Source organism: Schistocerca gregaria, chromosome X (genome assembly GCF_023897955.1).
Source record: "Schistocerca gregaria isolate iqSchGreg1 chromosome X, iqSchGreg1.2, whole genome shotgun sequence".
In the NCBI taxonomy this organism is placed as follows: Eukaryota; Metazoa; Arthropoda; class Insecta; order Orthoptera; family Acrididae; genus Schistocerca; species Schistocerca gregaria.
In genome coordinates this window covers 588,055,385-588,080,950 of record NC_064931.1, presented here as the reverse complement: position 1 = coordinate 588,080,950, position 25,566 = coordinate 588,055,385, and the positions used below count along the sequence as shown (strand labels likewise).

General features: G+C 41.1%; 1 protein-coding gene across 1 annotated transcript in view; it reads right to left on the bottom strand.

Moving 5' to 3' along the window:
* LOC126298615 (probable E3 ubiquitin-protein ligase makorin-1) overlaps positions 1 to 25,566 on the bottom strand; it is a 124,463-nt gene that overhangs the window by 33,612 nt on the left and 65,285 nt on the right. Inside the window, exon 7 of the mRNA XM_049990021.1 lies at positions 16,696 to 16,806. Coding sequence (XP_049845978.1) covers positions 16,696 to 16,806 — 111 coding nt within the window. The remainder of the gene's footprint in view (positions 1 to 16,695; positions 16,807 to 25,566) is intronic.

The following is a 25,566-nucleotide window of genomic DNA, read 5'->3' as shown; positions in this document are numbered from 1 at the left end:
ATATACTTATTAAAAAATAGGAGCCCTCACTTTTGGGATTACCCTTGTATGTAAAAGATAACACTTATCAGTCTGAAGAATGCAATTAAATATCATGGGTTAATATAGCCAAATGAAATCTGTAGTTTCATGTCAAGGACTGAAATTGCTCCAGGGGATTACATAATATGTAGGTAATTAGCTAGATATCACACTCGCAGATAAGACTATACCAGCACGAATCCGCAATGAAGTACAGTATCAGTAAATGTGAATCCTCAAGGAACATGCAGGGGCCTGCAGCTGGCATTAATGAGATGCCAAAACCAGTCGTACAAATAATGTAACTTCTGAAAACATATGGCTGTTTGGTGATTTTTCTTTGGTAAATATCTGTCCGGCTGCTGTCTTGTATCCACAACAGATCGACAGATTGTTATGCCACAAATGTTTAACTTCTATTCCACTTGAGATTATTTTCCAAGGCTTACACAATTTTCACGAAGTTCAAGTATCGAATACGCAAAACCCAATACTTAACAGGAAGATAAATACTGGAAATTCAAGCAAGTAAATGACAACTGATAAATACACTCTCAGTGCCATACTGCAGTCACTTGGTTATGCATGTGGCATGTGACATACGGCCAGTCTCTGGTGGCCACAAAAGGGCAAGGAAACTGGAGTGTGTAATGTGCTGATCTCGATACAGCCATGAGCTCCTTTGATGAATTGTTTCCGGAAGCTTTTGCTATTACTGATGGGTCAGAATGTGAAGTGAATACTTTTCTGGTTATGTCATACTTACAACTTAAGCAGTTAAAAAAAAAAAAAAAAAAAAAAAAAAAAAAAAAAAAAAAAAAAAAAAAAAAAAAAGTGAGTGTGTGGACTCAAATTCATAACTCCAAATCCACATTTCGTGATGTTTACCAGTAGACCACAAGCTCATACAGCACTGTAACTGCTTGAGAAGGAGAAACTCTTTCTCCAAACACTTCTGCATTCTACACTCTTGCCAAATTGTGGATATAGCCAGACATAGAAATCTGAGGGGTGGCCGGTTTTATTGGCTGCCTTAAGTGAACAACCTGCACCTGGTATCTGTCTCTGCGATGGCCACAAGGATCGATGACAGCCTGCACCTCAACATGCATATCAATGAGGTTTAGAAATTACTGAGTTAGGAATATTGACATTTAAAAATTGGTTGTATTAAGTCAGATTCTTGTCCAGCACCTTATGTACTTCCTACAAAAGAGAACGATGAAGAGGTCTTCATGTGCATACTTCACGAGAATGGGCAGTTACTTGTCATTTAACTTTCTCACAATATACCATTATTTCCGTGCAATGCAGACACATTGGCTGTTGAAACAGTTTCCACAAACTTCTATCACTAGTGCAAAGCAGAATTTCCAAATCTGTGGAGTAAACACTACTTCCACATATATTTCTGAAGTTGATGTTACCAAGGACATTAAATTCTACCAGTGGATCTGTAGAAAACCAGCTGCAATGCCAATGACTCCATTCATGCCCATTGCAGAAGGCTTTGCCTTTCTAAAAACATTGCTTGAAAATTTCTCTCTCCACATTTAGAACAGTGTAAGACAGCATTCAGAAATTCATGTACTGAAGGTTCATTTGTCTGATGGAGAAATAATTTTCCATTCACATTTTACAGGTAATTTCAGCATCAAGTTTCAAAAGGAAATAACTCAAGTTCACTAAGTTCTGAAATTGTCACATTATTCTATTGTTATCCTGATAGCAATGAGCTAAAGGCAGTTTTCATATGATATTTGTCTGATTCTACATGTCATTGTTTTTATCTTTAATAAAGCTATTTTAACTGAGTTTCAACAACAGAACCCTAAAATTATATTCTGTCAACACTGAACTGATGGACAACACTGAACTGATGGAGCAGCAGCTCAGTTCAAACTTGGATTCATTTTTGAGCACTTCCTGCACTGTGAAGAACTGAGGATATCCAGCTGACTGTAGCTTCTTTGCAAGAGGTCACAAAAGGGTGCGGTTGATGGAATTTGCGATGAGATCAAGAGGATGGTATGGGTGAGCATACTGAGTGGTAACACCATGTTTCTAGTGCAGAAACATTTGCACAAATTGTATCAAGGGTTGTGAGAAAACTATGCATTTTGTAAGTTCCTACAGAAGAAGCTGTTCCAATGACTGTCTGGCTCAGTGATCAATGGAAAGATGTGCGAAAGTGCCTGGAACATTATCCTTGCACTACGCAATGTGTGTGGAAATACATCACCACATCTGCTTTAGCTCAAATTCACCATTTACAGGAAGCATTACCACATACATGTATTACTGTATGTGTGGAAATATCAAGTCCGAGTCTAACGTAGCCTTATATGATATCTCAGTTGTTATGCCAATGTAGATGACAATTGTAAAAGTAACAGGGTGTATACACGGACAAGGAAAAAAAATTCCCGGATTTTCCCCGAATCTCCTGGCTAAAAATACATTTTCTCCCGGGTGAAAATACACTTTTTCTGTGTTAAGTGATAGTATACTTTCCCTATGAACTATAAAACGTATCCTTTGAATGGATATGGTTTTATACAGGAGCGTAGAATTTCCCAACACTTTAGCAAACAAAACTCAGAGCGAAAATATATCTTTGAATATATCTTTGATCTGCAGCAACATGTATGCTGCATATTTTCGTATCACGAAAGCATAAATTTGAATTCCAACAACAGGAAAATTTAATGGTTCAAATTAATATACATAGTGTTGCTACAAGAAAAGCAAAGCTTTCGAATATAATGTTTGTCTCGAAGTTTAATAAGCTACAAGAGAAGCTAAGCTTTCACATGTAATGTTGATTTGTTTAACGCATGTTACACTGTAAGATACATCACACAAACACGCCAGTAAAATTTTTAATAACGACGTAAATCTCTGATCTTCTGGGCTAGAAATTCTTATAAATGGCTCGTCATCAAGAAGTTGATTTTTAAAAGAGAGCAAACGCACTGTGATATAGGAAATTCATAGTACATTGTTGCACACAGTTCATCTTCCGTAAAAGGATATTTACTTTGAAAATAACTCTTTTCGAATAACTGTTCGCAATATTTTCCTGCGACTTGTTAGAAATAGATTCATTTCAGCAGTTGCCAGACAGTGCCAGATAAGAGACGTCACCGCACTTGCGCAGCTATAGTGACGTAGGAAGTCCTTATGTTCGTATGTGGAAAACATTAAAAGATCTCACTTCTTGTCATAAAAGAAATAAGACCTGAGAGGATACTCCAAGAGCGTCGGAATTTCGTGAACCGCACTAAAATGCATAGTTCGCCTTACAGTGCACATTCGTATGTCCAGATTCCCAATGACGTAGGTCTCGATCTGATATGGAGCTTTTCAGTGTGGTTTTCGGGACGTAAATTTTCTTCGAGTACCAGTACTGAATTATGTCATGTTTCGTTATTTGTTATGGCATAATGCAGTAAGTGCACTTGAAATGCAGCGAACAGTAGAAACTAGCCAATAGTGTGGAATTAAAAACTTTGTTTCAATGCCTCAGAAGGAAACCCTAATAAAAGCCACATTTCTTTAGCAAACCAACAAAAATAACTTTATTGTTCTGCAAGGCGATTAATGCTTAGCTGTCAGAAAGGTGGAAATAAAATAAAATCTGAAACTATAACATATTTTAGCCTTCTGTAATTACATGAATAAATTTTAATTCACTTAATAGCTCCCAGCCACAGGAATCCATCTTACCACCCCCCCCCTCCCCCCCCCCCCCCCCCCTTATAACTCAGACTGCTCTGTGGAGGGAAAAAAAAGACAGACTTTTCAAAAAGAAGTTCATTTTGTAGCGCACAACTTTCTGAAGAGTCTGATACATGAAACATACATCTTCGAGGAAATGTAAGACACGTTATTTGGTCTTAAGTGTGCAGTGCAGTGCCACAGCTCTTCAAACAACATTCTTATAGCGAACATCACTGTATTTTGCTCTTTGGAACTCAAATGTATATATTTTGTAATGGATGCCATTAAACTATTTCAGGACAGTGGAAATTGAAATGTCCTGTAGTGCCTATCCTGCTCCCAGTCGGCTGGTTTGACATTCTGTACAACCCTTCGCAATTAATACTGGATAGGATTATTTGTAACCAGGAGAACAAGAACTCTTCAGAAAATCTGGACTCTTTATTGCTTATTAGCTAATAAATTGCTCTTCTGTGTAACATATAATTAAATATAGGATACCTAAAACCAGTAAAGACATGAGACAGGCAAGACAGTGCACATTTTTTCAATCCTTAGGTCCTAGCGATTTTTCTCTGTAATCTTGGTACAACTTTACATGGCAGTCTTTCCTTTCTGTGAAAGAACTATTACCTTATCAAAGTTCGTCAAACTTTCTGCCACATGATAAATATAACTGTCATTGTCTAATACTGAAAAAACATTTAATACAATTAGTACCCAAGACTGGTGTGGTTTCTCAATCTGATTACGTCTATTTTGTCACTGTGTACAGGATAAAACAAAATAGGCATTTCTAATATTTCAGCAATTGTAACATACACCAAATAAGCGACACTGTTTTGGCAATAATGACCATTTTTATAATACGACAATAAATTCACGAAGTAGCAATACGAAATACCTATTTGGCCTACTACAAGAAAAAAGCTTTACGTTAGGAAATAGTTTCACATTTCATTCATGCATTCCAGTTTCTCATGCACGAGACCAAAAAGTAGTAGAACAAAATTCTTGTATAAATTTGGAATTGTCATATTCTTCCATAATCTGTGTGATGACCCCGTTTCTTCTCCTTCCTCATTGTAACAATAGTTTTGTCATCACTAATTCTGTAACTATTCCTACCACTATCAAAACTCATTCTCCGGTTAACTTTAGTACCCCTGCCACAATCACCGGTTTAGTTATCCAGCGATTATTCACCGGTTAGGAATTATTACGAGTTCGTACAATGCGTTTCCCGCGCTACTGCCAGAATGGAACTTAAGTGGCTGCTAGCCGGGGACTGCAACTGGCCCTGTCTAGTGTAACAATCTGGCCTAAAATTTTCTGTCAAGATTTCACTTTCTTGGATACACCGAGAAGATAATACGTTATCTTTCTTACCTGTCATTCCTGTTAGTCGTTTATTCCACTCTGATAGTCTGAATCTACGGATTTCACTAGTGATTATAACAACGCTGAACATTCGCAAACCAAATCAACCACATAAACAAGCAGCACTTGGCATTTTCTGGTTCTGTTTTATTCCGCTCAGCTCGTATAGCCCCGCCCCGTTTTGTCTGCAGTTGGTAGAGACATCACGTACAATATGCACGCATTCAAAAATCAATTAATTCATTCAGAAATCAATCAGAATTTGTTCAAATACCAGCAGGGGTGTGTTTCAAAATCATATGAATCATTGATAGACCGACGTGCGCTGGATGCTAGGTGCTTTGTGAAACAAGGATTTTTCCCCCCCTCAAGAATATGAATTTACCCCCCCCCCCCCCCCCCCCCGAAATTTCCACCCGGTTCACCCCAGTTTGCCCTCGCCCCCCACTAGATACGGGCCTGCTGTGCACACGTGTTCTGACAGCTTGGGCGCGCCAGTAAAATTTTTCCGGGTACAATGTGGCTGGTTGCTGCTACTGCTACTTAGACAGCCAACAGCAGAATTTCTGTAGCCAGAAGCGGGAGAAGGTACTAAAAAGCCGTTGACACATTCTGCTCTTGGCAGACTCTTGTAGGAGCACTTATTTTATATGGTGCATTTCCTTTGCAATTTAAGTTTTATTTTCATTTTTTTTTCTCTCGTTCATGTTTTAATGTTGCAGTATTATTCCGCAGTAGCGGGATACAGTAATATCCTTTGTTAGAGTATCGGTTATTACCAGTCAGAATTACAAAAAATTAACTGAAAACTTAAAGAACGAAAAATTTCCGGAATTATAACAAATTCGCGGGTTTTTCCCTGTTTCCTCCCAGATGAAAAAATTCCCGGGTTTTTCCCGGATATCCCGGGTCATAGACATCCTGAAATAAATACCCAGTGTCTAGTCTTTCACAGCACAAAAGACTGTGAAACATTATGTTTGGCAGATTAGCAACAGCAATGAATTGAAACACACTTGTTAAATTTGGTAGAGGATGTCATTTGTGTTGCCTGCTGTCCTAGACGAGTATGTTATAGCCAAAGATACCAACGTAGCATCGGTTTTACCTTAGCCAACACCTGGCAGAAGGTGGTGAATGGCTTTTTACTGTTGGGTTTTCTGGGTACAATGTGTGTTAAGTAGTTAGTTTAAGAATACTGTTTTCTTTTTGATATTTACTTTGTTTATTAATATTGCCTTCTAAAGCAGTTCTGTACATGGATTAGACAACTTTGTGAAGTGCAAGCACCATGAAGGTTTGCCCAGTAAATTAATAAAATAGACAAGCCTTTTCTCTTATTTTACAGTGTTTTATTTATTTATTTATTTTTTGGTTGCAAAACTGCTACGGTCATTAGAGCGTTGTCTGTGGCTTAGGGAAAGGTAGAAAAAACCAAATTGGAAATCATCCGTAATGGGATCGAAACTCAAAAAGTGGGAAACTAAAAAAAAACAGAAAAAAAATCTTAGAAAACCACTTTAGATTGGGGGGGGGGGGGGGGGGGGGTTTGCCTCAAAAAGAGCTTCAAATGACCGGCGTCATCTCACTAACACTAAAACTCGAGGACGTGATTGGCTGAGCGCGTGTCATCTGCTAAAATGGAAGATATATCTGACGGGCGTGTAGCGGAGTAAAATAGCACTCAAGTAAAAGGTGTCTCACCGTCCACAGTTGAGAGCAGTGGGGCCAAAGCGGGGGAGGATCGCCACTTAAAATGCATCGATGGCTAAAAAGACAGTGCCCTATCCAGAGTCTAGTTAAACTTGCCTCCTCCCGATGACGAGTTGGGGAGGAAGAGGTCCAAGCACAGGGAAGAGCTTTCATGTCCCGCAATTTATTATTGGGAAGTGTAGACCAATCTGCATGCCATAAAAGACTAACACAACAACAGAAAACACTCTGTAGATCGGCGAAGGGAACCATGCAAACAGAAGGCTGAAGAGGAAAGACAGCAACCTTGGCTGGTATATCGGTCGCCTCGTTACCATGAGATACCAATGTGTCCTGGGATCCAGAGGAATGCCACAGAGACGCCCCTCAAGTGGAGCAAATGGAGGCAGTTCTGAATCTGGTGGACCAGAGGGTGGACAGGGTAAAGATCTTGGAGACTGAGGAGAGAGCTCAGCGAATCTGAGGATATAATATACTTTATTGGCTGATGGCAGTTTATGTATTGGACAGCCTGGAGAACAGCATAAATCTCCGCGGTTAAAACCGAACACTGGTCGTGATGCCAAAATCAATTAAGGGTGTCGCCAACAATATAGGCACTCCCAACATCAAATGATGTTTTTTGAGCCATCAGTGTCAATAAATGTGGCATCCTTCATTTGTGCACAGAGCAGCAAATACCCGAGGATAAACGAGAGAAAGGGTACCCTCCTTGGGAAGCTGACAAAGGTCACAGAGCAGGCAGGTCTGGGGGCGGAACCAAGGTGGTGCTGTACCCCCAGTTGTCAAGAAAGTTTTAGGAAAGTGGAAGGAAAGAGAACGTAGCAGTTGACGGAAGCAGACTCTCGGTGGTGGTAGAGAGGAGGAGCGGCCTGCATACCCTAAATCCAAGAGGGGTGTCGAAAAAAAGGTCATGGGCCTGATTAGCAGGCACGGAAGACAGATGGTTAGCATAATGACTCAGAAGGACAGCTCGCCGATTGGGCAGCGAAGGGTCAGCACTCTCAGGTCTCAGCATAAAGGCTTTCCACAGGGCTGGTGTAAAAATCTCCAGATGCGAAACACAATCCACGGTGGTGGACAGAGTCGAGATGCCGAAGAATAGACGGCCGAGCAGAGGAGCACACTTTGCTTCCATAGTCCAATTTCGAGCACACTAAGGCGCAATAGAGGCGGAGAGGGACTACTCAGTCCTCTCCCCAAGAGGTACCAGTCAGAAAACGGAGGGTGTTGACGAATCGCAGACAGCGAGCTGTAAGATAGGAAACATAGGAGGACCAGCACAATTTTCTGTCAAGCATAAGACCCAAGAATTTAGCGACGTCTGCGAACGGAAGGTCGACAGGGCCTAGATGTAGGGCTGCGGAAGAAACTCCATACAATGCCAAAAATTGACACAAACCGTCTTACTGGGAGAAAAGCGGAAGACTGTTTTGATGCTCCAAGAGTGGAGGCAATCGAGACATCCTTGAAGACATAATTCAAAAAGGCTGGTCTGTTGAGAGCTGTAGTAGATTGCAAAATCTTCCACAAAGAGGGAGCCCATGACATCAGGAAGGAGACAACCCTTAATTGGATTTATGGTGATGGCAAACAGTATAACACTTAGCACGGAGACCTGGGGTACCCCTTTTTTTTTTTTTTTTTGGGGCCAAGTACAGTAGAGAGTAGTGTTCACCCGCACTTTAAATGTGTGCTCTGCCATTAATTCACGAATAAAGAGGGGCAGCCGACCTCGAAAACCCCAAGAGAACAGTGTCGCTCCAGATCAAAATATATTGCTACCCTTTGGCATTTCCTGAGAAAAGTGTTCATGATATAAGTGGAGAGAGCAACAAGGTGGCCAACTGCAAAACGATGCTTTCGCAAATCACATTGGGCAGGTGTTCAAAGACTGCAGGGCTCCAGCCACCAGGCTAAACGGCAATTCACCATATGCTCCAAAACCTTACGTACACTACTCGTGAGAGAAATGGGGCGATAGCTAGAGGGGAGATGTTTGTCCTTTCCAAGTTTCGGAACAGGGACGACAGTAGCTTCCCGCCATCTTTTGGCAAAAGTAATGGCTGTCCAGATTCGATTATAAAGGCGAAGGAGGTAACGCAGACTATGGTATGATAAATACAGTAACATTTGGATGTGGATACATCCGGTCCTGGGGTGGAAGAGCGAGAAGAGAGTGCGTGTTGGAGTTCCTGCATGGAGAAAACAGTATTACAGCTTTCGCTATTTTGAGAGGAGTAAGCAAGAGGTCTCACTTCCGCTGCACATTTCTTCAGGAGAAAGGCTGGCAGGTAATTTGAAGAGCTCGAAATCTCAGCAAAGTGTTGACCCAATAAGTGAGAAACTACGATTGGGTCCACTACGGTACCATGCGTGACAGTGAGCCCAGAGCTCGGGGAGAAACTAGGCACGCCAGATAACCGTCAAATTCGATTCCAAACTTCTGAGGAGGGAATGGAGGTCTTAAGAGCTAGTAAACAAGTCCCAACTTGCCTTCTTGCTATAGCGGACGACGCGTCAGCATTGCGCATGCAACTGTTTATAGCGGATAGTTGGCCAAAGTAGGATGGTGGCGGAAAACACGAAGAGCATGTCGCCGCTCGTGTATTGTGTCATGGCACGCCTTGTTCCACCAAGGAACTGAGGGGCGGCGGGGCAAATCGGAGGTGCGAGGTACTGAATGCTGTAAGAATAATGTCTGTGACACGAGCGACCTGATCATCGATGTTAGGAAAGTGACGGTCATCAAATGTCGCTAGAGACAAAAAAAGTGTCCAATTGGCTTGGCCAAACTTCAAGCATATCGGGCGCACAGATGGCAGTTGTGGCTGCAATTGAAGGACACACGGAAAATCATTCAAAGCGCCGAGCTAGCTGAACAGTACCTACCATAAGGTCCAAATGAGAGAAATTTGTCGTGGAGACAGACAAAAATGTAGGTTCCCCAGCGTTGAGGCAAACAAGATCCGCTTGATGGAAGACGTCAATCAATAGGGAGGCTCGCGGACAAGGACACGGAGATCCCCAAAGCGGGTGGTGACCATTGAAGTGCCCAATCAGCAAATGGGGAAGGGGGGGGGGGGGGGGGGGGAGGCTCTCGCCATCGGTGTGAACGATGGAATGTATACAGTACAAAGAGAGAAGGTGTATCCAGAAAAGGAAAGTCGGACAGCAACAGCTTGGAAGGAACTGTTTAAGGAGGAGGAGGAGGAGGAGGATATTGGTGTTTTACGTCCCATCGACAACGACGTCATTAGAGACAGAGCACAAGCTCGGATTAGAGAAGGAGGGGGAAGGAAGTCGGCCCTGCCCTTTCAAAGGAACCATCCCGGCATTTGCCTGGAGTGATCTAGGGAAATCACGGAAAACCTAAATCAGGATGGCCGGATACGGGATTGAACCGTTGTCCTCCCGAATACGAGTCCAGTGTGCTAACCACTGCGCCACCTCGCTTGGTAACTGTTTAAAGGGATTGAGTGATAATGAACAGTATCATGGAGAAGATTCATGAGTCCCCCATGTGCTGGAGTGCCATCAACAGAGAAGAGATCAAACCGGACTGACTGGCAATGAGGGAAAACAAAGCGATCATGGGAACGCAGCTTTGTTTCCTGAAGACAGAAGATGATCGGTGCGTAGGATCATAACAGAATTGACAATTCATCCCCATTGGCTCTAGTGCCGCGGATATTCCAATGGATAATTGACATAGGGTGGACAGCAAAGGAAAGAATCTCACCATGGTTTCTCTCAATTCAACGACTGCTGAGAGCCAGCGGCTGACAGCGTGGAATGGCATTCAGCTAAAGGCAGAAGATCCTGATCCATAGTTTGTTCGGGGGCAGCTCCTGCCACCAGCAATTGGCCGTTTGATCGGTTGCCAGCAGTGCGCCTTGGCGACACAGAAGACAGCCGAGGGCGGTTACCACCAGGTGGCGCTGTAGATGAGACACGCCGTGGCGGAGAAGAAGAGGAACTTTGTTTCTTCTGAGCCTTCTTGGAATCAGGATGTTGAGATGTGGGAGGAATCGATAGTTGTGAAGTTGGAGTGGATAAAAAGATCTTCGCCGGTAGGCTCTTTTTTGGAAGTCCGGGTGTCTGATTTTGGGGCTCGTGATTTAGCCGATGAATGGTGAGCTGTAGAGTGAACAGGTGATAGTGAGAAGGCTGAACAGGCGATCTTTGTGCTGACCAATCTGACAACCGTGGTACTAAAGGTGAGATCACAAGTCTGCATGGCTGCCTCCTTAGTATTCCAAGGAGATGCTAGGACAGTGCTATATTTACCTGCTGGAGGCACAATGGGTTTTTGACTAGTGAATAACTTACAAACAGCAAATGTGAACACCGTTTCCTTTACTTTGATTTCCTTAATAAGCCGTTCATCTTTGAAATTGGGGCAATCTATAGAAGAAGCAGCATGATCGCCCATACAGCTGATGCAACAAAGAGATGGAGGTGGACAAGCACCCTCATGGGCATCCTTGCCACACTTAACGCATTTGGGCGGATCGGAACACGACTGGCTGGTATGATTAAACCACTGACACCGACAGCAATGCGTAGGGTTGGGGATGTAAGGGCAAACTGAAATTCTCTCTTAGCCCGCTTTAATGTTCGATGGAAGGTGAACTCTGTCAAATGTCAAGAAGATAGTACGGGTTGGAACCAAGTCCTTGCCAACCCTTTTCGAAAATATGTACAGCCATTACGCCCTCGTTATACAGGTAGTTTTGAATTTTCATGTTGGACAATCTGTTGAGAGAGCATGTATAAACCACCCTGCAGGATGAATTTAAAGTGCGGTGCACACCCACCCAGACAGGGAATGCGTGTAGCAGTGAAGTTCGCAGCAATTTTTGTGTCTGGAGGGCACTGACTGTGTCTAACAACAAGCTGCCATTTCTTAATTGGGAACAAGACTTTACAGGACCTGCAATTGTGTCGACACCCTTCTGAATAATGAAAGGGTTGACTGTGGAGAAGGCTTTACCTTCCGCATTAAGCCTCTGTGCAAGATCCTGAACATGGGCTTTCAATGACAGTTCACTGTCATCTGAACACCTAGAAACTTGAACTGTTAAGTCTCATTAATGGTATTTTGATTCTGTATTAGAAACTGTAAAAACTGAGTCTTACTGTGATTTAGCATTGGTTTATTTTCTACAAGCCATGAACTTATGTCTTCAAATGTCTTTAAGTGCACTATTTGAAACCGGGCCAACTTCACACACAACATACTTTACTACCGAGCTGGAGTCATCAGCAAACAAATATTTTAAAATCGCATATAATACTAGGAGGCATATCATTTACATAAATAAGGAACAGTGGAGGCCCAGCACTGATCACTGGGGCACTCACCATTTGACCATGCCTCTCTAGGTCATCTCATCACAGCCACTGTCAATACTGTGGAGACTGACCTCCTGCTGTCTGTTCTTAACATACGAGGTGAAGCAATCGTGAGCTATTCCCTGTATTCCATAAGGGCCCAACTTCTGGAGCAATATTGTGTGATTAACACACTCAAATGGCTTCGTTAAATCAAAATAGATGCTAGCATTCAAAATCTTTTGTTTAATCCAATCAATAGCTCACAGAGGAAATAGAATGTAACATCTGTCTGAGTATAAAAACCTTTTAGTGTTAAAATTTGTGCAACACAGCATGAAAGACCATTCATCCTTTTACTAACAGAATACCCAACTAGTAATGAAGAATGAATAAAACTATTGTCTATTACAGTGCTCCTGTCCCCTGCTCCCACATTGGAAGAAACACAATCTGCATAACATCTTATGAATTCAAGAAAACTTAAAACATCCTTTCTCTTGCACAGTCACATACAAAATTAATATTGAAGTCACCATTTACAACTAATTTCTGGTACTTTCTACTAAGTGAACCACGAACCCCCTCTAGCTTGAGCAGAATTGCTCTGAAGTCAAAGAGTCAGGAGACCTACAAATAACTACAATCAGAAGTCTGCCCGTCTACAATGCAACAAGTCACCTTTACAGTGAGTAGCGAGCAATCTATCCTTTCCAGATCAGTTGGTATTCTAACCTAGACTTTTCATTTTTTAAAGGTTCTGTCACACAGCAAGTGCTTCACATTTACACCAGGATGAACAGAAAACAATGCTAAAGATGACCCTTAACACTTTCGTTCCAGTCAACTTCTGTAGAAATCTAGAGCAACTGTGCTGTTCAGCCAGGGGACTGTTGTAGCGGTTCCACCTCTCTTTGTATTTCTCCACTTCACTACCCTCTACTTCTGTGGAAGTTCGACTTACGTGGCATCTAGCACCTGTGTTGGAAGACTGTAGTTAGCAGTAGAGTCACTAGATGGCAGCTGCATTCGATATGAAAGCGTAGTTTCAGCTTCTGTTACACTACTACCGAGCGACGAGGTGGCGCAGTGGTTAGCACACTGGACTTGCATTCGGAAGGACGACGGTTCAATCCCGTCTCCAGCCATCCTGATTTAGGTTTTCCTTGATTTCCCTAAATCGTTTAAGGCAAATGCCGGGATGGTTCCTTTCAAAGGGCACAGCCGATTTCCTTCCCAATCCTTCCCTAACCCGAGCTTGCGCTCCGTCTCTAATGACCTCGTTGTCAACGAGACATTAATCACTAACGACGACCACCACCACCACCACCACCACCACCACTCCTGCACTACTGATTTCCCACCTTGTTTCAGTTCTGTACTGACATGTTGGGCTCCTAAGTTTTGTTGTAAGGAATGCAGTACAACAGTGTGTGCCTTTCCCCATTTCAAGATTTATCACACAAACAACTTTTGAAATTTAACACTGTGTGATGAAATTATTGTAATGTGACGTAAACCAAATGCAAGTAAACATTACCGTACATGTGAAAACAGAAATAACATTAAATAGGTTTTAAATAATAATGCACCTACCCTACTTGTGCTATGTCCAAAGTCACTGATCTGACAACATACAAAAAAATTTTTGTGACTGGTTTAAAAGATCCAGAACAACTGTTTTATTTGAAATGGAGATCAAATATATATATAGTAAGTTTGTAGTGATTAAACTGCAAGTGTGAAACCAGGGACAGAAGTACCGGAGTGGGAGGGGCAGGGAAAGTCTGTAGTCCAGCTTGCACACCCAGGCAGGACTGGCTTGCGTCCACAGCACACGACTACTATCACTACACCGGCATGAAAAGGTAAATCTTTTAAGAGAATATACACCACCTGTAAGTACATTACGAATGTTCTACATTTTATTTGTATTAAATGTTGCACGCACGCACGCACAGACACACACACAGACACACACACACACACACACACACACACACACACACACTTGAAAGTAACTGTTGGTGATAGTACTTACTGTTAACTGTGCTGCTAAGAATTTTCAGTATCTTATTTGTGAATTTATCTAAACTGCATCCTTCAAAATAATTATACTTACTACAGTTATAACTGCACTGAAGATATGAACAAAGCTGTATCTATCAGTCTTAATAATTTGACAATTATCTAAAACACCTACTTATACTCTGTTCATCAAAAGAATAAACCTGATGTAAACATTACATCATGTGTTCGTGTATGTTTGCTTGAATCTCACTGGATTTTATTTCACATGTAGCGGAAGCCAAGCTGTGTCCAGTACAGCCAAATATTATCCTTAGGATATGTTTTATGCTGTGTTACACGAACTTAGTGATAATGCGAGACAACAGCTTTACCGGCGCATTGAACTAGGACAACACTTGTCAGCCAGCTGGTCCAACTAACCCTTACTGATGTGAACTATTGCGGTTCATACATCAAAAGATACGAGCAAAGAAACAATGTAACTCTGAATGCCATTTAATTTTTTGAGAGAATGAAATAACATTCGACAAGACTCCTGCACAACCACACACTTCTTAGGTCACCAGACAAATAGCATGAAGTGCTCTTGTTCTCACAGTATTCTGATTACAAACAAGAGTGATGAAAACTCCTAACTTAAAATCAGGGTAATTTTTCTGAGTGAGCTATGTGTTATGCAAAAGCATACTACAGGGATTTCACCATACTGTTGAATACTGAAGCCACTGAAGGTATTAATTACAGTCAGTTCTCTAGTAATCTCTTAGCTCCTTCCTTATCGGAATCAAAGAAATATACTTCACTTCTGGAACTGACATATGCTACATTAATAGAGAGTCGAACAACAGAATCCACGAAGCCATCCAGGCGCCGCATTTTCTCCTCTTATTTTGCGACACGTCATTCTATATTCTGCCAGCGTTCGAGTGACATGAAAATGCTGCATTCATTAGTTCCAGTATGTCTGAGAGCTTAGAAGTCTTGTTATTTCTTGGGCCAAATCCCTTAACTTGGCTGCAGGTCAGTTCTCTCTGTTGAGTTCATATTGTTGTAGTACAATGATTAATGTAAAAATGCAGCATTTCTATGGTGCTCAATATTGTGAAAACAATTGTTTTTCATGTTTCCAGGACACTTACCACTCTGGTTTGTGAAACACTACATCTGTGGTAAGGAACAAAGGACACAGTCCAAATAAAAAGAAATAGGTTTCTCAGTTTTGCCCTAAAAAGTTAAATTGTTTTCATAATGTAAGCAACCTTTATTAATATTAACCATCTTTCATAAAATATCGATGATAAAGAATTCATATTTGAAATGAGAACAGGAATTGTCTGCAATATGTAATTAGAAACAAGAAATAGTGCATTGCTCATAAAAAATAATGAATTTTACAACTATGAGATGCAGGTACTTAAAAAACACTTAGGTGACACTTGGACCAGCTGTCCATGTACTGCACTGGTTTATCAATGTCCTATGCTGCCCATTCCGCTACACATCCTGTGCGTACAACTGCCTCAACTGTATCAAATACAGTAACTCTGAAAACTTCAAAGCCAATTTGTTTCTGTAAATTTATGAAAAATGTTAACAACAACCTATCTTTCAGCACTTTTTAACTGTGTTCCAAACACGTGATTCACAATGGAACATGAACCAGCCTCAGCCACTTTCATACTGCATATTAACAGCGCGACAATCTGAGCAAAACAGTTTGACTGGACATTATTTTTGAAATAAAAACTACAAAGCTAAAGTGTGAGTAAGAAAAATGTTGATGGCTGTTAATATATTATAATATCTTAAAGTTTCATTTAACGTAATTCAGTAATAATATATCTAATACCTAAGTATGACCCACTTTCAAGAGGATAACAACATCAGTGTATGTGTGCCACTACTTCTGACCGATAATCGCGTTCGTTTACGTCAGGTTTATTCTTATGATGAATAGAGTATAGAAGCTCTAGACCTCCACCTAGAACAAAATATAACATTTCTTGAAATCTGAATAAACAGGTATGTCATGTTTCCAACAAACATTCACTGGGGGATAATTTAAGTGCTCGTCAGACAGACACTGCTTTCCACCTACATACATCCTGTAACTGGTCATTACAACCTTTGTCATGAGAAATTACTAAAAGTCTCAGGATCATTAGCAATCAAAATGTAGACGACAAAGAATCAGAACACAATCTTACTGCAAGTTATTTCCGTCATTACAACTGCAGACAATGAGCAATTGTCTGACGTCAATCCACTACAGTAATTGATAAATTTTTAACACTCGCAAAACTAATCACCCTGTTCATGATAGACGAAAGTTTGGACAAAGGTTACTTTCTTTTTATTCTGTGAACACTGGGTGAACATATGGCTGTGCATCAATTTGCAAGTTTTAGTGCAAACAAACTAATTTTACTTATCTGAAAAGTGAATCCTACATTGCATAAACTAATTTTTAAGAAATGATAAAAATCTTACCTCAGTGCTTTTTTGTAGTTAGTTATGACTGCTGCTTTCTCCTCAGGAGTTTCAACCCAGAAAGAACTAGGGCATACAAATGGAGACTCTACTCGGCATATGGGACATGATCTGAAAAAATTAAACTTATTTTGTACCAAGGAATTTTTTTAAAGAACAATTATGTTCCTATGAATCATTACATGCATTCAATCAATGGAAAATCAGAATGGAGACTCTCTCTCTCTCTCTCTCTCTCTCTCTCTCTCTCTCTCTCTCTCTCTCTCTCTGTGTGTGTGTGTGTGTGTGTGTGTGTGTGTGTGTGTGTGTGTGATGTCAAGTTAGTAGTCTCGTAAAAGAAGTGGAAGTTAGTATATTTACTTCACACTTAGATTGTCATCCAAAGCCGTTAGAAACCTGTTAATATACAATGAAGTGTTTGGTTGACAAGTTAAAAGAATTCTACAAAAGGCACTACTTTTGTACCCATCTAGGATACCTTTCTGGGTCCAAATACAGCCAAGTGATTAGCCACGAATATTTTGATTCCCAGATTCAGTATCACAGCCAACATTAAATACTAGAGAAGATACTATGACACAGTAATCACCTGTCATTCACTTCAGACATAATTTTGGCTCCCAAATGTGAAGAATGTATTTAGTTGGAAATAATTTACTATCACATTTACCCATTTCTTTTCCAGCACATTATTTTTCAGCAAAAATCTATGGTAATAAAATACAGTCACAAGATAATGTTAACCACAAAAAATTCCTCCTGCACCAGTGTGCAAGACAGAGAATGTTCATGACCACATACAACAAAGATTTTTAAACAGCTCTTACTTAAAATAAGAGTGACTTAATAGCTTTGTTGCTTCTACAGCTACAACTACAACTACATTACCCAGCACACAACAGGAATGATTTTGAAAACAAATCACATTATTCTCAACTTCCCACCAATACTTCTACAAGGTAGTCTAAACAACCATGTGGGAGGACGTTATCAAACAACAGAATGATGCTGTCCATCAACATCCCTGGGCATTTTCATTTGAGTGCACTCTTCAATTTTTGTAAAGTATCCTCATACTTATGTGCTTCAATTGTGGTGTCATGCTCCAGAGAGTCACAACACATGGGGAATGGACTTCTGACAAGCTATTGCCCTTTTGTAGCAAAGTGCCTGATAAATTTAACAGCAATTACAATCACAGCTTTAGGTTTGTAGGTCATATTCAGGTCTCTTTGTCTTCATAATGTTCAATTTAGTATTTGATGAAAGATATCTAGGGAATGCAAGGAGACTTTGTTACTGTTCTACAGCTAGAACAGCAGTAATAATCAGCATTAACAGACTTCTGGCTGAACTTCCAGTGTATGAAGCAATGGGGAACACCAGATGTTATAGGCATTATCTGGAGATTGTGGCACTATTATACCCTCTCATGCAAATGGTAACCCTCATTACTCAACGTGTTCTAACAGATGAGAAGTCATTTATTTTCTCAGAAAGGAAGGGAGCTGCATGGGTCTCTCAACTTACGCCACCCCTTCAACCTTCCTGTGTTGGAGTATGTGTCTCGGTACTGCTGCTATTGTGAACGGTACAAATGGTACATTATTCAAACTGTATCTATGGGAGAGAGAAAGAGAGAGAAAGAGAGAGAGAAAGAGAAAGAGAGAAAGAGAGAGAGAGAGAGAGAGAGAGAGAGAGAGAAGGAACAAATAAATTTTGTCTAACTACCCATTAGCATTTTATTTCATGTGTCTTTCAGGTTACTACATAATCTAGAAATAAATAAATAAATTGTTGCAAGAACCCTCCACACACCTAGAAATTTCTGCAACTATTTTTGTTTACTATGTACAGTCTCCAAATACTCATTTTCCCTTAAATTCAGACACACATATACTACTGTGGAAAACATAAGGCTTGTTCTTCGATTTTGCCAAATTTGTTTCTGAAGGATAGCAGTGAGAAAAATATGCCATCTATACATGGAAGAGGCTGTTCAGGAAATTCAGACACTCTTATTGGTTTATTAACTTGCTGACAAAGAAGATGGGTGTAATAATGGAGATTGTGACAAGAGATGCTTTGGCCATGACTGAGGAGAGGGAGGAGAATTCTCGTACTTTTACAGCAGGGGGTAACCTGGAACACAGTTCACTTTCTGAAGACAGTGATGAGAATGAAGAAACTTACATTGCTGTGATGAGGAAGAAGAGTAAAATATTAGAATGTGTATTACAGAAAAAAATCATGCTATATTTCACAAAAAAAAAAGAACCAGACAAATGTGTAGTGGAGAGTGTACAACAGCAAAATTTCTGATATCTGGATTTACCTGGAAGACAGAAAAATGACGAATAATAGTGTCTTACACAAAGCAATAAACTGACATAGACAATGTAAATTTCAATCGTGTGCGAGATACAAAGCCAACTGATTTAACTAAGATCAAAATTTTGTTACAGCATTTTATCTGCTTGGAATGTATAAAGAGGGCGAATGAATGTCAACAATATGAGGGATTCACATTGCTTTGAAAAGAAAATTCTGAGTAATTATGGGATTAAGAGTCCATTCCCTTCACTTGGCCTATGAAATTAGCTCTTTTTACCATTTATTTTTTTGAAAAACCAATGACACAATCAACATAAATCTTTCTGTACTATTTAGTGATTCTTTGACAACATTTTCTGAATTTTTAAGGAATTCGGTCATCATTAAGTCTCTCCCTCTCCCACAGCCCGCCATACCCTTCAACCCATGGAGTTAACATTTCTCTATCCAAAATGAGATGTGCCCATGACTCAAGTCCTGCAGTATTTAAATCTCATCTGAAATAAAAAAGCACCATGTTCTTAATATACGGGATATTGCACATGGAGTAATAATACAGTTCTTCAAAATTTGAAAAAGTTGACATCTGGAACAGAAATTTAGTTTTCACACATGGTTTTGGTCATTTATTGCAAATAACCTATAAATAAGTCAAACTAAGAAAATCAGCCTGTTACTCCTTGCAGACATTTGTGAGGAGTAATTCAGTCATACTTCAGAAAGATGTCTTTATTAGTGAGGCCCCAATCCACTGCGTCAACTTGAAATAAACTGTATCTCAAGCTGACTGAATGAACTACAGACACATTAATAAAGGTATCTCTCTGAAATTTAGCTAACTTCCTCTTCTGGCAGTCCCGTAAGGATTAACAGGCAATTTTTTTTATTTTATGTTCATTGGTAATCACAAATAACCTTGAACAAAAAATGTATGCCAGAACTGCATGTGTTTCAAACATCCAAATTTTATTTTCTCAAATTTCAACAAACTGTGCTATTACTCCATGTGAAATATTCTATAGATTAAGAACCCTTTTTAATTTTAAGTAAGATTTGCAGACTGTAGGACTTTCGTCATGGACACATCTCAGATGGAAGGCTTAATGTATCAATAAATAATGTGCAAAAAGATCAATTCTGATTGCTTTATTAGTTTTTCTAACAAAATTGCAAAAATTGTTTATTTTATAGTCTGACTGAGGGGAATGGCCCCTAAATCAAAATAATCTTACTTCTGAAATGTTTTAGGATTTGGTGACAAAGAAACAAGGTCTTTAAGGAAGGAAGCTGATCACCTTGAAACAATTAGGGATTCTTGATTGTTCTGTAACTAGCTGTAAAACATGTAACTCATTTGGTGCATATTTTATAATCAGTGACAAACTGGAAGATTTCTGTTGTGGGTGCAACTTTAAACAACACAGTCCTTCTAATCAGTGAAGTATGAGATAACAATATTTTCTTTAATTGGCAGTAAATGTTTCATACCAGTAGTTTACAAATACACGAAGGCAAACATCTGGAAGGACTTTATCAGGTAAGCAATGAAATTGCTGATGTAGAACAACTTATTTTACCAATTAGCAACACAGTTTGTAATTTTACAACTGGTAAGTGGTCTAGTAACATCTCTGACAGAAACCCTGGCGAAAAACCATAGGTTATCATTTGCGAAGACAATTAACAAACTTGGCAGACCCCAGACTAACTGAACAATGTATTTAAAATGTGCTTCAAATTCAACTGTTACTGCATTCTGCATAGAATGAACCATGGTATCCCATGTGCTGAACAGAGAGGAGGATGTCATCTCTATGTCCAATTTTACATTTCAGTGGGGAAACTGACAATAAAACAAAGTAAAACGAAATCTGAATTGACCACAATCTTCAGTAAAACAAGGTCTAGTGTTGTATTTTGGGTGTACTCAGCCTATACTCTCCCGAAATACAAAACAGTTGCTATTATTCAACACAAAGTGACAAGGACAGATAACCAAGTCATATTTTGGAAACAAAAACAAGAGGAGACAACCAGATTTTCTTCAAGTTCTAGGAACGAGCCATGTCAAGTCCACTTTTGTTTGCTGAGGAGTAGTATTTCAATTCCAACTCTTCTTTTGCTTTGGTCACCTAAGTTTGATGACATTCTAGGAAATGATGAGGAAAAGAGGGGAACTGACAAATAAATGCATCTGAAGTACTACAAACAAGCAATAGAGATGTAAACAGTGTCAAAAGGAAAAGCAAGCTAGAATGACAAAATTTTAATTCATGTGGTGCTTCTCTACCCCTCCAGCGACCATAAAATACAGACACAGCAACTTCCACAGCTTACACGTCCTCAATATATCAACAACGAAAACAATTACTTTTTGATAATATAATTTAATTGGATAGGTAAACATTCTACTTACCATGCGGCAGCAGAACACGCACAGATAAAAGGAGGCTATAATTATACAAGCTATCTGAGCCAGTGGTTCCTCTTTCTGGCAGAAGTATTGAAGGGAAAGGAATATGGGTGAAGGAAAAGGACTTAAGAGGTCTACAAAAAGGGGTAGATTTCAGAAAGGCCTCCGAGAACTGCAGGTCAGCGGTGACCTACCAAACAGAATGAGAAGGGAAGACCTTCTGCCAATCATTTGACAGTAGTCAGAGCGATTTCCAGCTGCTTATGAACATCAACCAACTCCAGCGACCTATCAGACGGGATGAGAAGGGATGACCTCATGTCAATCATTTGACAGGGTTTCCAGCTGCTTATGAATGTCAACCAACTCGTGCATTGTTAGAGAACAGCATTCACAATGGGGGTGCATTGTGGCTCGTGCATTTGACTATTCAGAAATGGGAAGCATGTAACAAAACCATTTGGCGTCCAAGCCTGAAAGTGCCTTGTGATCTTAGAAATGTCAAATGTTAAAATTATGAAATGGGTTGGAGCAGGTTGTCATCCTGGTCAAGTAGAACAGTATGTTGAAAGAGCTCCTGCGACACACGTACCTGTGATACTTAAGGTACCTCAAGTACTATTCTGTCCTGTGCACCCTGCCGGCTCTGCACGAAGCATGGGATCTGTCATTACTCACCCACTTGACCACAAGTGGCACATCAATGGTAGATCTAAAGAGTCGTGTACAGGAACCAGGGAGTACTCACGGTGTTATACCATAACATTAACCAACAAGTTTGTGCTGTTGGCTTTCACTGAAAATGACCCAATGGGACACATTTCACCTATTTGGAGAAACCTGCTTTGTCCCATGGCGAAAGGCGGCAGACACAAAAGAATAGGGGTCAATTAAATATTGCCAGCTTCAATGTACGGCACATAAGGGTACACCTTATGGAAATGGCAGCAAGAAAAGGAAGGAACATCAGGTGCACTCAGTGTGTATGCCTAGGGGCCTTATTCAGCATGGTGAAGGGGCTATTTGGGCAGCCACTGAGAGAACAGGTTGCAACCCACTGGAGGCTGCAGCGCACGTTGGAACAAGCAATGCTCATCATCTGGGCTCCAAGGAGATCATTTCAGTAATTGTTTGTGTGTGTGTTTTGTTTTAGGGTGCAAAAACAACTAGGGTCATACACGCCCATGTCAGAACTGCAGAACAAGAAGACAAAGACAGGAGTTAATAACGACTACATGTTAATCCCAATCGACGGAAGAGAAGACAGTTAAAAACAGGTATGTGGAGAAAGCTCTATAAAACATGCCACAGAGAAACAGCAGTCCTGAACTAAAGATTAAATGTCCTTTGCCATATTGCTACGACAGATAAAAAGAAAAATGTTGTCGATCTTAGCTAAAACAGTCTGTAACTCAGACAGCAAACACAAATGAGAACGTAAGTGGTTTAGAAAAGAGAGAGAGAGAGAGAGAGAGAGAGAGAGAGAGAGAGAGAGAGAGAGAGATAGAGAGAGAGATTCTGTCAGGAAATAACAGACCGTCAGAAGTTGAAAGGAATGAGCACAAGGTAGTGAGGGAACACCACTTAATAAATGGCAATGATTAAAAACACAGTGCCCAATACACAACATAGCTACAATGATCTCCTCAAGGTGGGAGAGCCAAGAGGTGGTCATCCAAGCTGCTGCGAGAGGTTTAATAACCCGGAGCTTGTTACCACGAAGGGAGGACCAGTGGTGATGCCAAAGCGACACCACCTGCTGACACACAGCAACACCAACATCGCAGGGAATATAATAACTAGTGGGCTGAGGTACGAGGATTGCAGCATTGGCAACAACGTAATGGCTTTGTTTCCTGTACAACTGAAATGACCAGGAACCCACAATAAACATCACAATGGCTCCATCAAGAGTGAGCACATGACAGCTTTCCTGGACCTACTGCACTAAGGGATGGATGGTGTAAGGCACACATATGCTTTGAAGGGCACAGAGAGAATATTAGCAGATGACGCAGTTGAAAAGACCACGTCGCCAGATGTATTCCGTGGCCTGATACACGGCGAAGAGCTCTGCTGCGAATACTGAGCAGTATTCCGGAAGCTGATATGACAGTGCCAATGACGAAGAAACACCCGACACCACAGTCAGTCCAAGAGCCATATGCATACACAAAGGTACTATCGCGATGTTCTGTGCAAAGGTCATGAAACTGATGGTGATAGAACGAAGCTGGAGTAGTGTCCTTAGGAAGCGAATGAAGGCCAAGGTGAACACGGGCAGCTGCACGAATCCAAGGTGGTGAAGGGTTCACATCCACCGGAAATGTTGCAGGCAGTGTGAAGTTAAGCTGTCAAGTGCTAAAAGCAAATTGCAGGAGATAACAGAAGTGGCGATCAAAGGAGTCCTTTAAGGAGGCAGCTTAGGATGGGTGGCCATGCATGGCAGACAAATGGCACGCACATCTGCTGAGAAGAAGTCATTGCAGTAGTTTGGCAGCTTCTGTATACATGCTCTCAACTGGACTAGCGTAAAAGGCACCAGTGGCCAAACATATACCATGATGGTGGATACAGCATGGTGGGGAGGCAGGGGATAGACTTTCAGATGCATAAACAAAACACCCTTAGCCTGGTTTCGAACAGATAAGGGACCCGTAAAAACTGTGGAGAGTGGTCCGATCTGCTCCCCAGGAAGTACCACTGAGGACACACAGAATACTGATGAACTGCATACAGCAGGTTGCCAGAAATTCATACAAAAGGTTATTTGAGTGGAAAAACGCAAGCTATTGTCGTCCACGAGTAAGGATGATTGAGATATCACTGAAGATGTGGTTCAATGAGACAGGTCCATGGAAAATTGCAATAGATGGCAAACGAAAAGGGAGCCCAAGATGCCCGGCGGGAGACAGGCCATTACAGGGTTAATGGTGATACCTTGAAAACTAAGTCTTTTAAACGTTACTGAAGGAAATGGGGCATGCGACCATGGAAGCCACATGTGTGGAGAGTGTGAATGATACCACCCCTCCAGCAAATGTCTTAGGCTTTCTACAAATCGAAAAACATGGCCTCAGTCTGGGATTTTCACATAAAACCATTCATGACAAGGGTGGACAAAGTGAGGAGATGCTCAATTGCAGACCCGCCCACTCGAGATCCACACTGTGCAGAGGTTAGTAAATTGTGGGAATCGAGCCACCATACCAGCTGGACATGAATCATATGTTCCATCACCTTGCAGCACAGCTGGAGACAGAAATACAGCAGTAGCTAGAAGTAAGATGTTTGTCGCTACCGGACTTAAGTATAGGTATGACAGTAACTTCACACCAGTCTCTGGGAAATATGCCTCTGCCCAGATGTGGTTGTATGCACAAACGAGAAAGTGCTTACCCACTAGAGAAAGGTGTTCCAACATCTCAATGTGAACATTGACTGGCCCTGGGGCCAAGGATCAGGATGTAGCGAGAGCACGATCTAGCCCAATCATAGTAAAGGCAACATTGTAGTACTCAGTACTCTGAGAAGAGCCTCCTCTGCTTATTTCCAACGGACAAAGGAAGGGTGATAATGGGAGGAGCATGAAATCTCTGCAAAATGGCGGCCCAAGTTGTTTGAGCTAGCAATAGGGTCCACTATGACACCCTCTGCTACTGTCACGCTGGAAACTGGTGAAGGTCAAACAAGAACGGGAAGAAATTTGAGAGCTGAAAGCTGTCATGAGGATGCAATTTTGTTTCCTGGAGGCAGTGTACAAGCTAATGCTGCAATTCTAGCAGCAGCCATAAGTCTTCTTTGGCGGATCAAAGGCCACAAATGTTTCACTGGAGGAGAGTCACAAAGAGGAGAAAAATGAAGGAGTGTCACCTCGGCAGCTGCCGAGTGCCACCTCTGAAGACTCACTGCTACACAGCACAGAGGCATGAGGATCCTGCTCTACGAGGTCTACTGAGACTTCGGCATTCTCCTTCTGTCAGTCTGCTGAGTCCAGAGCAGAAAAGCGTTTGGTGGTGGGCACCAGTGACACTGAGGTCAGCCAAGTGAGGGTATCACTTGGCGACACTGTCAGAAAGGATCTCCAAGTTTGCACTTCATGGAGCCTTTCCGGTTGGCAAAGG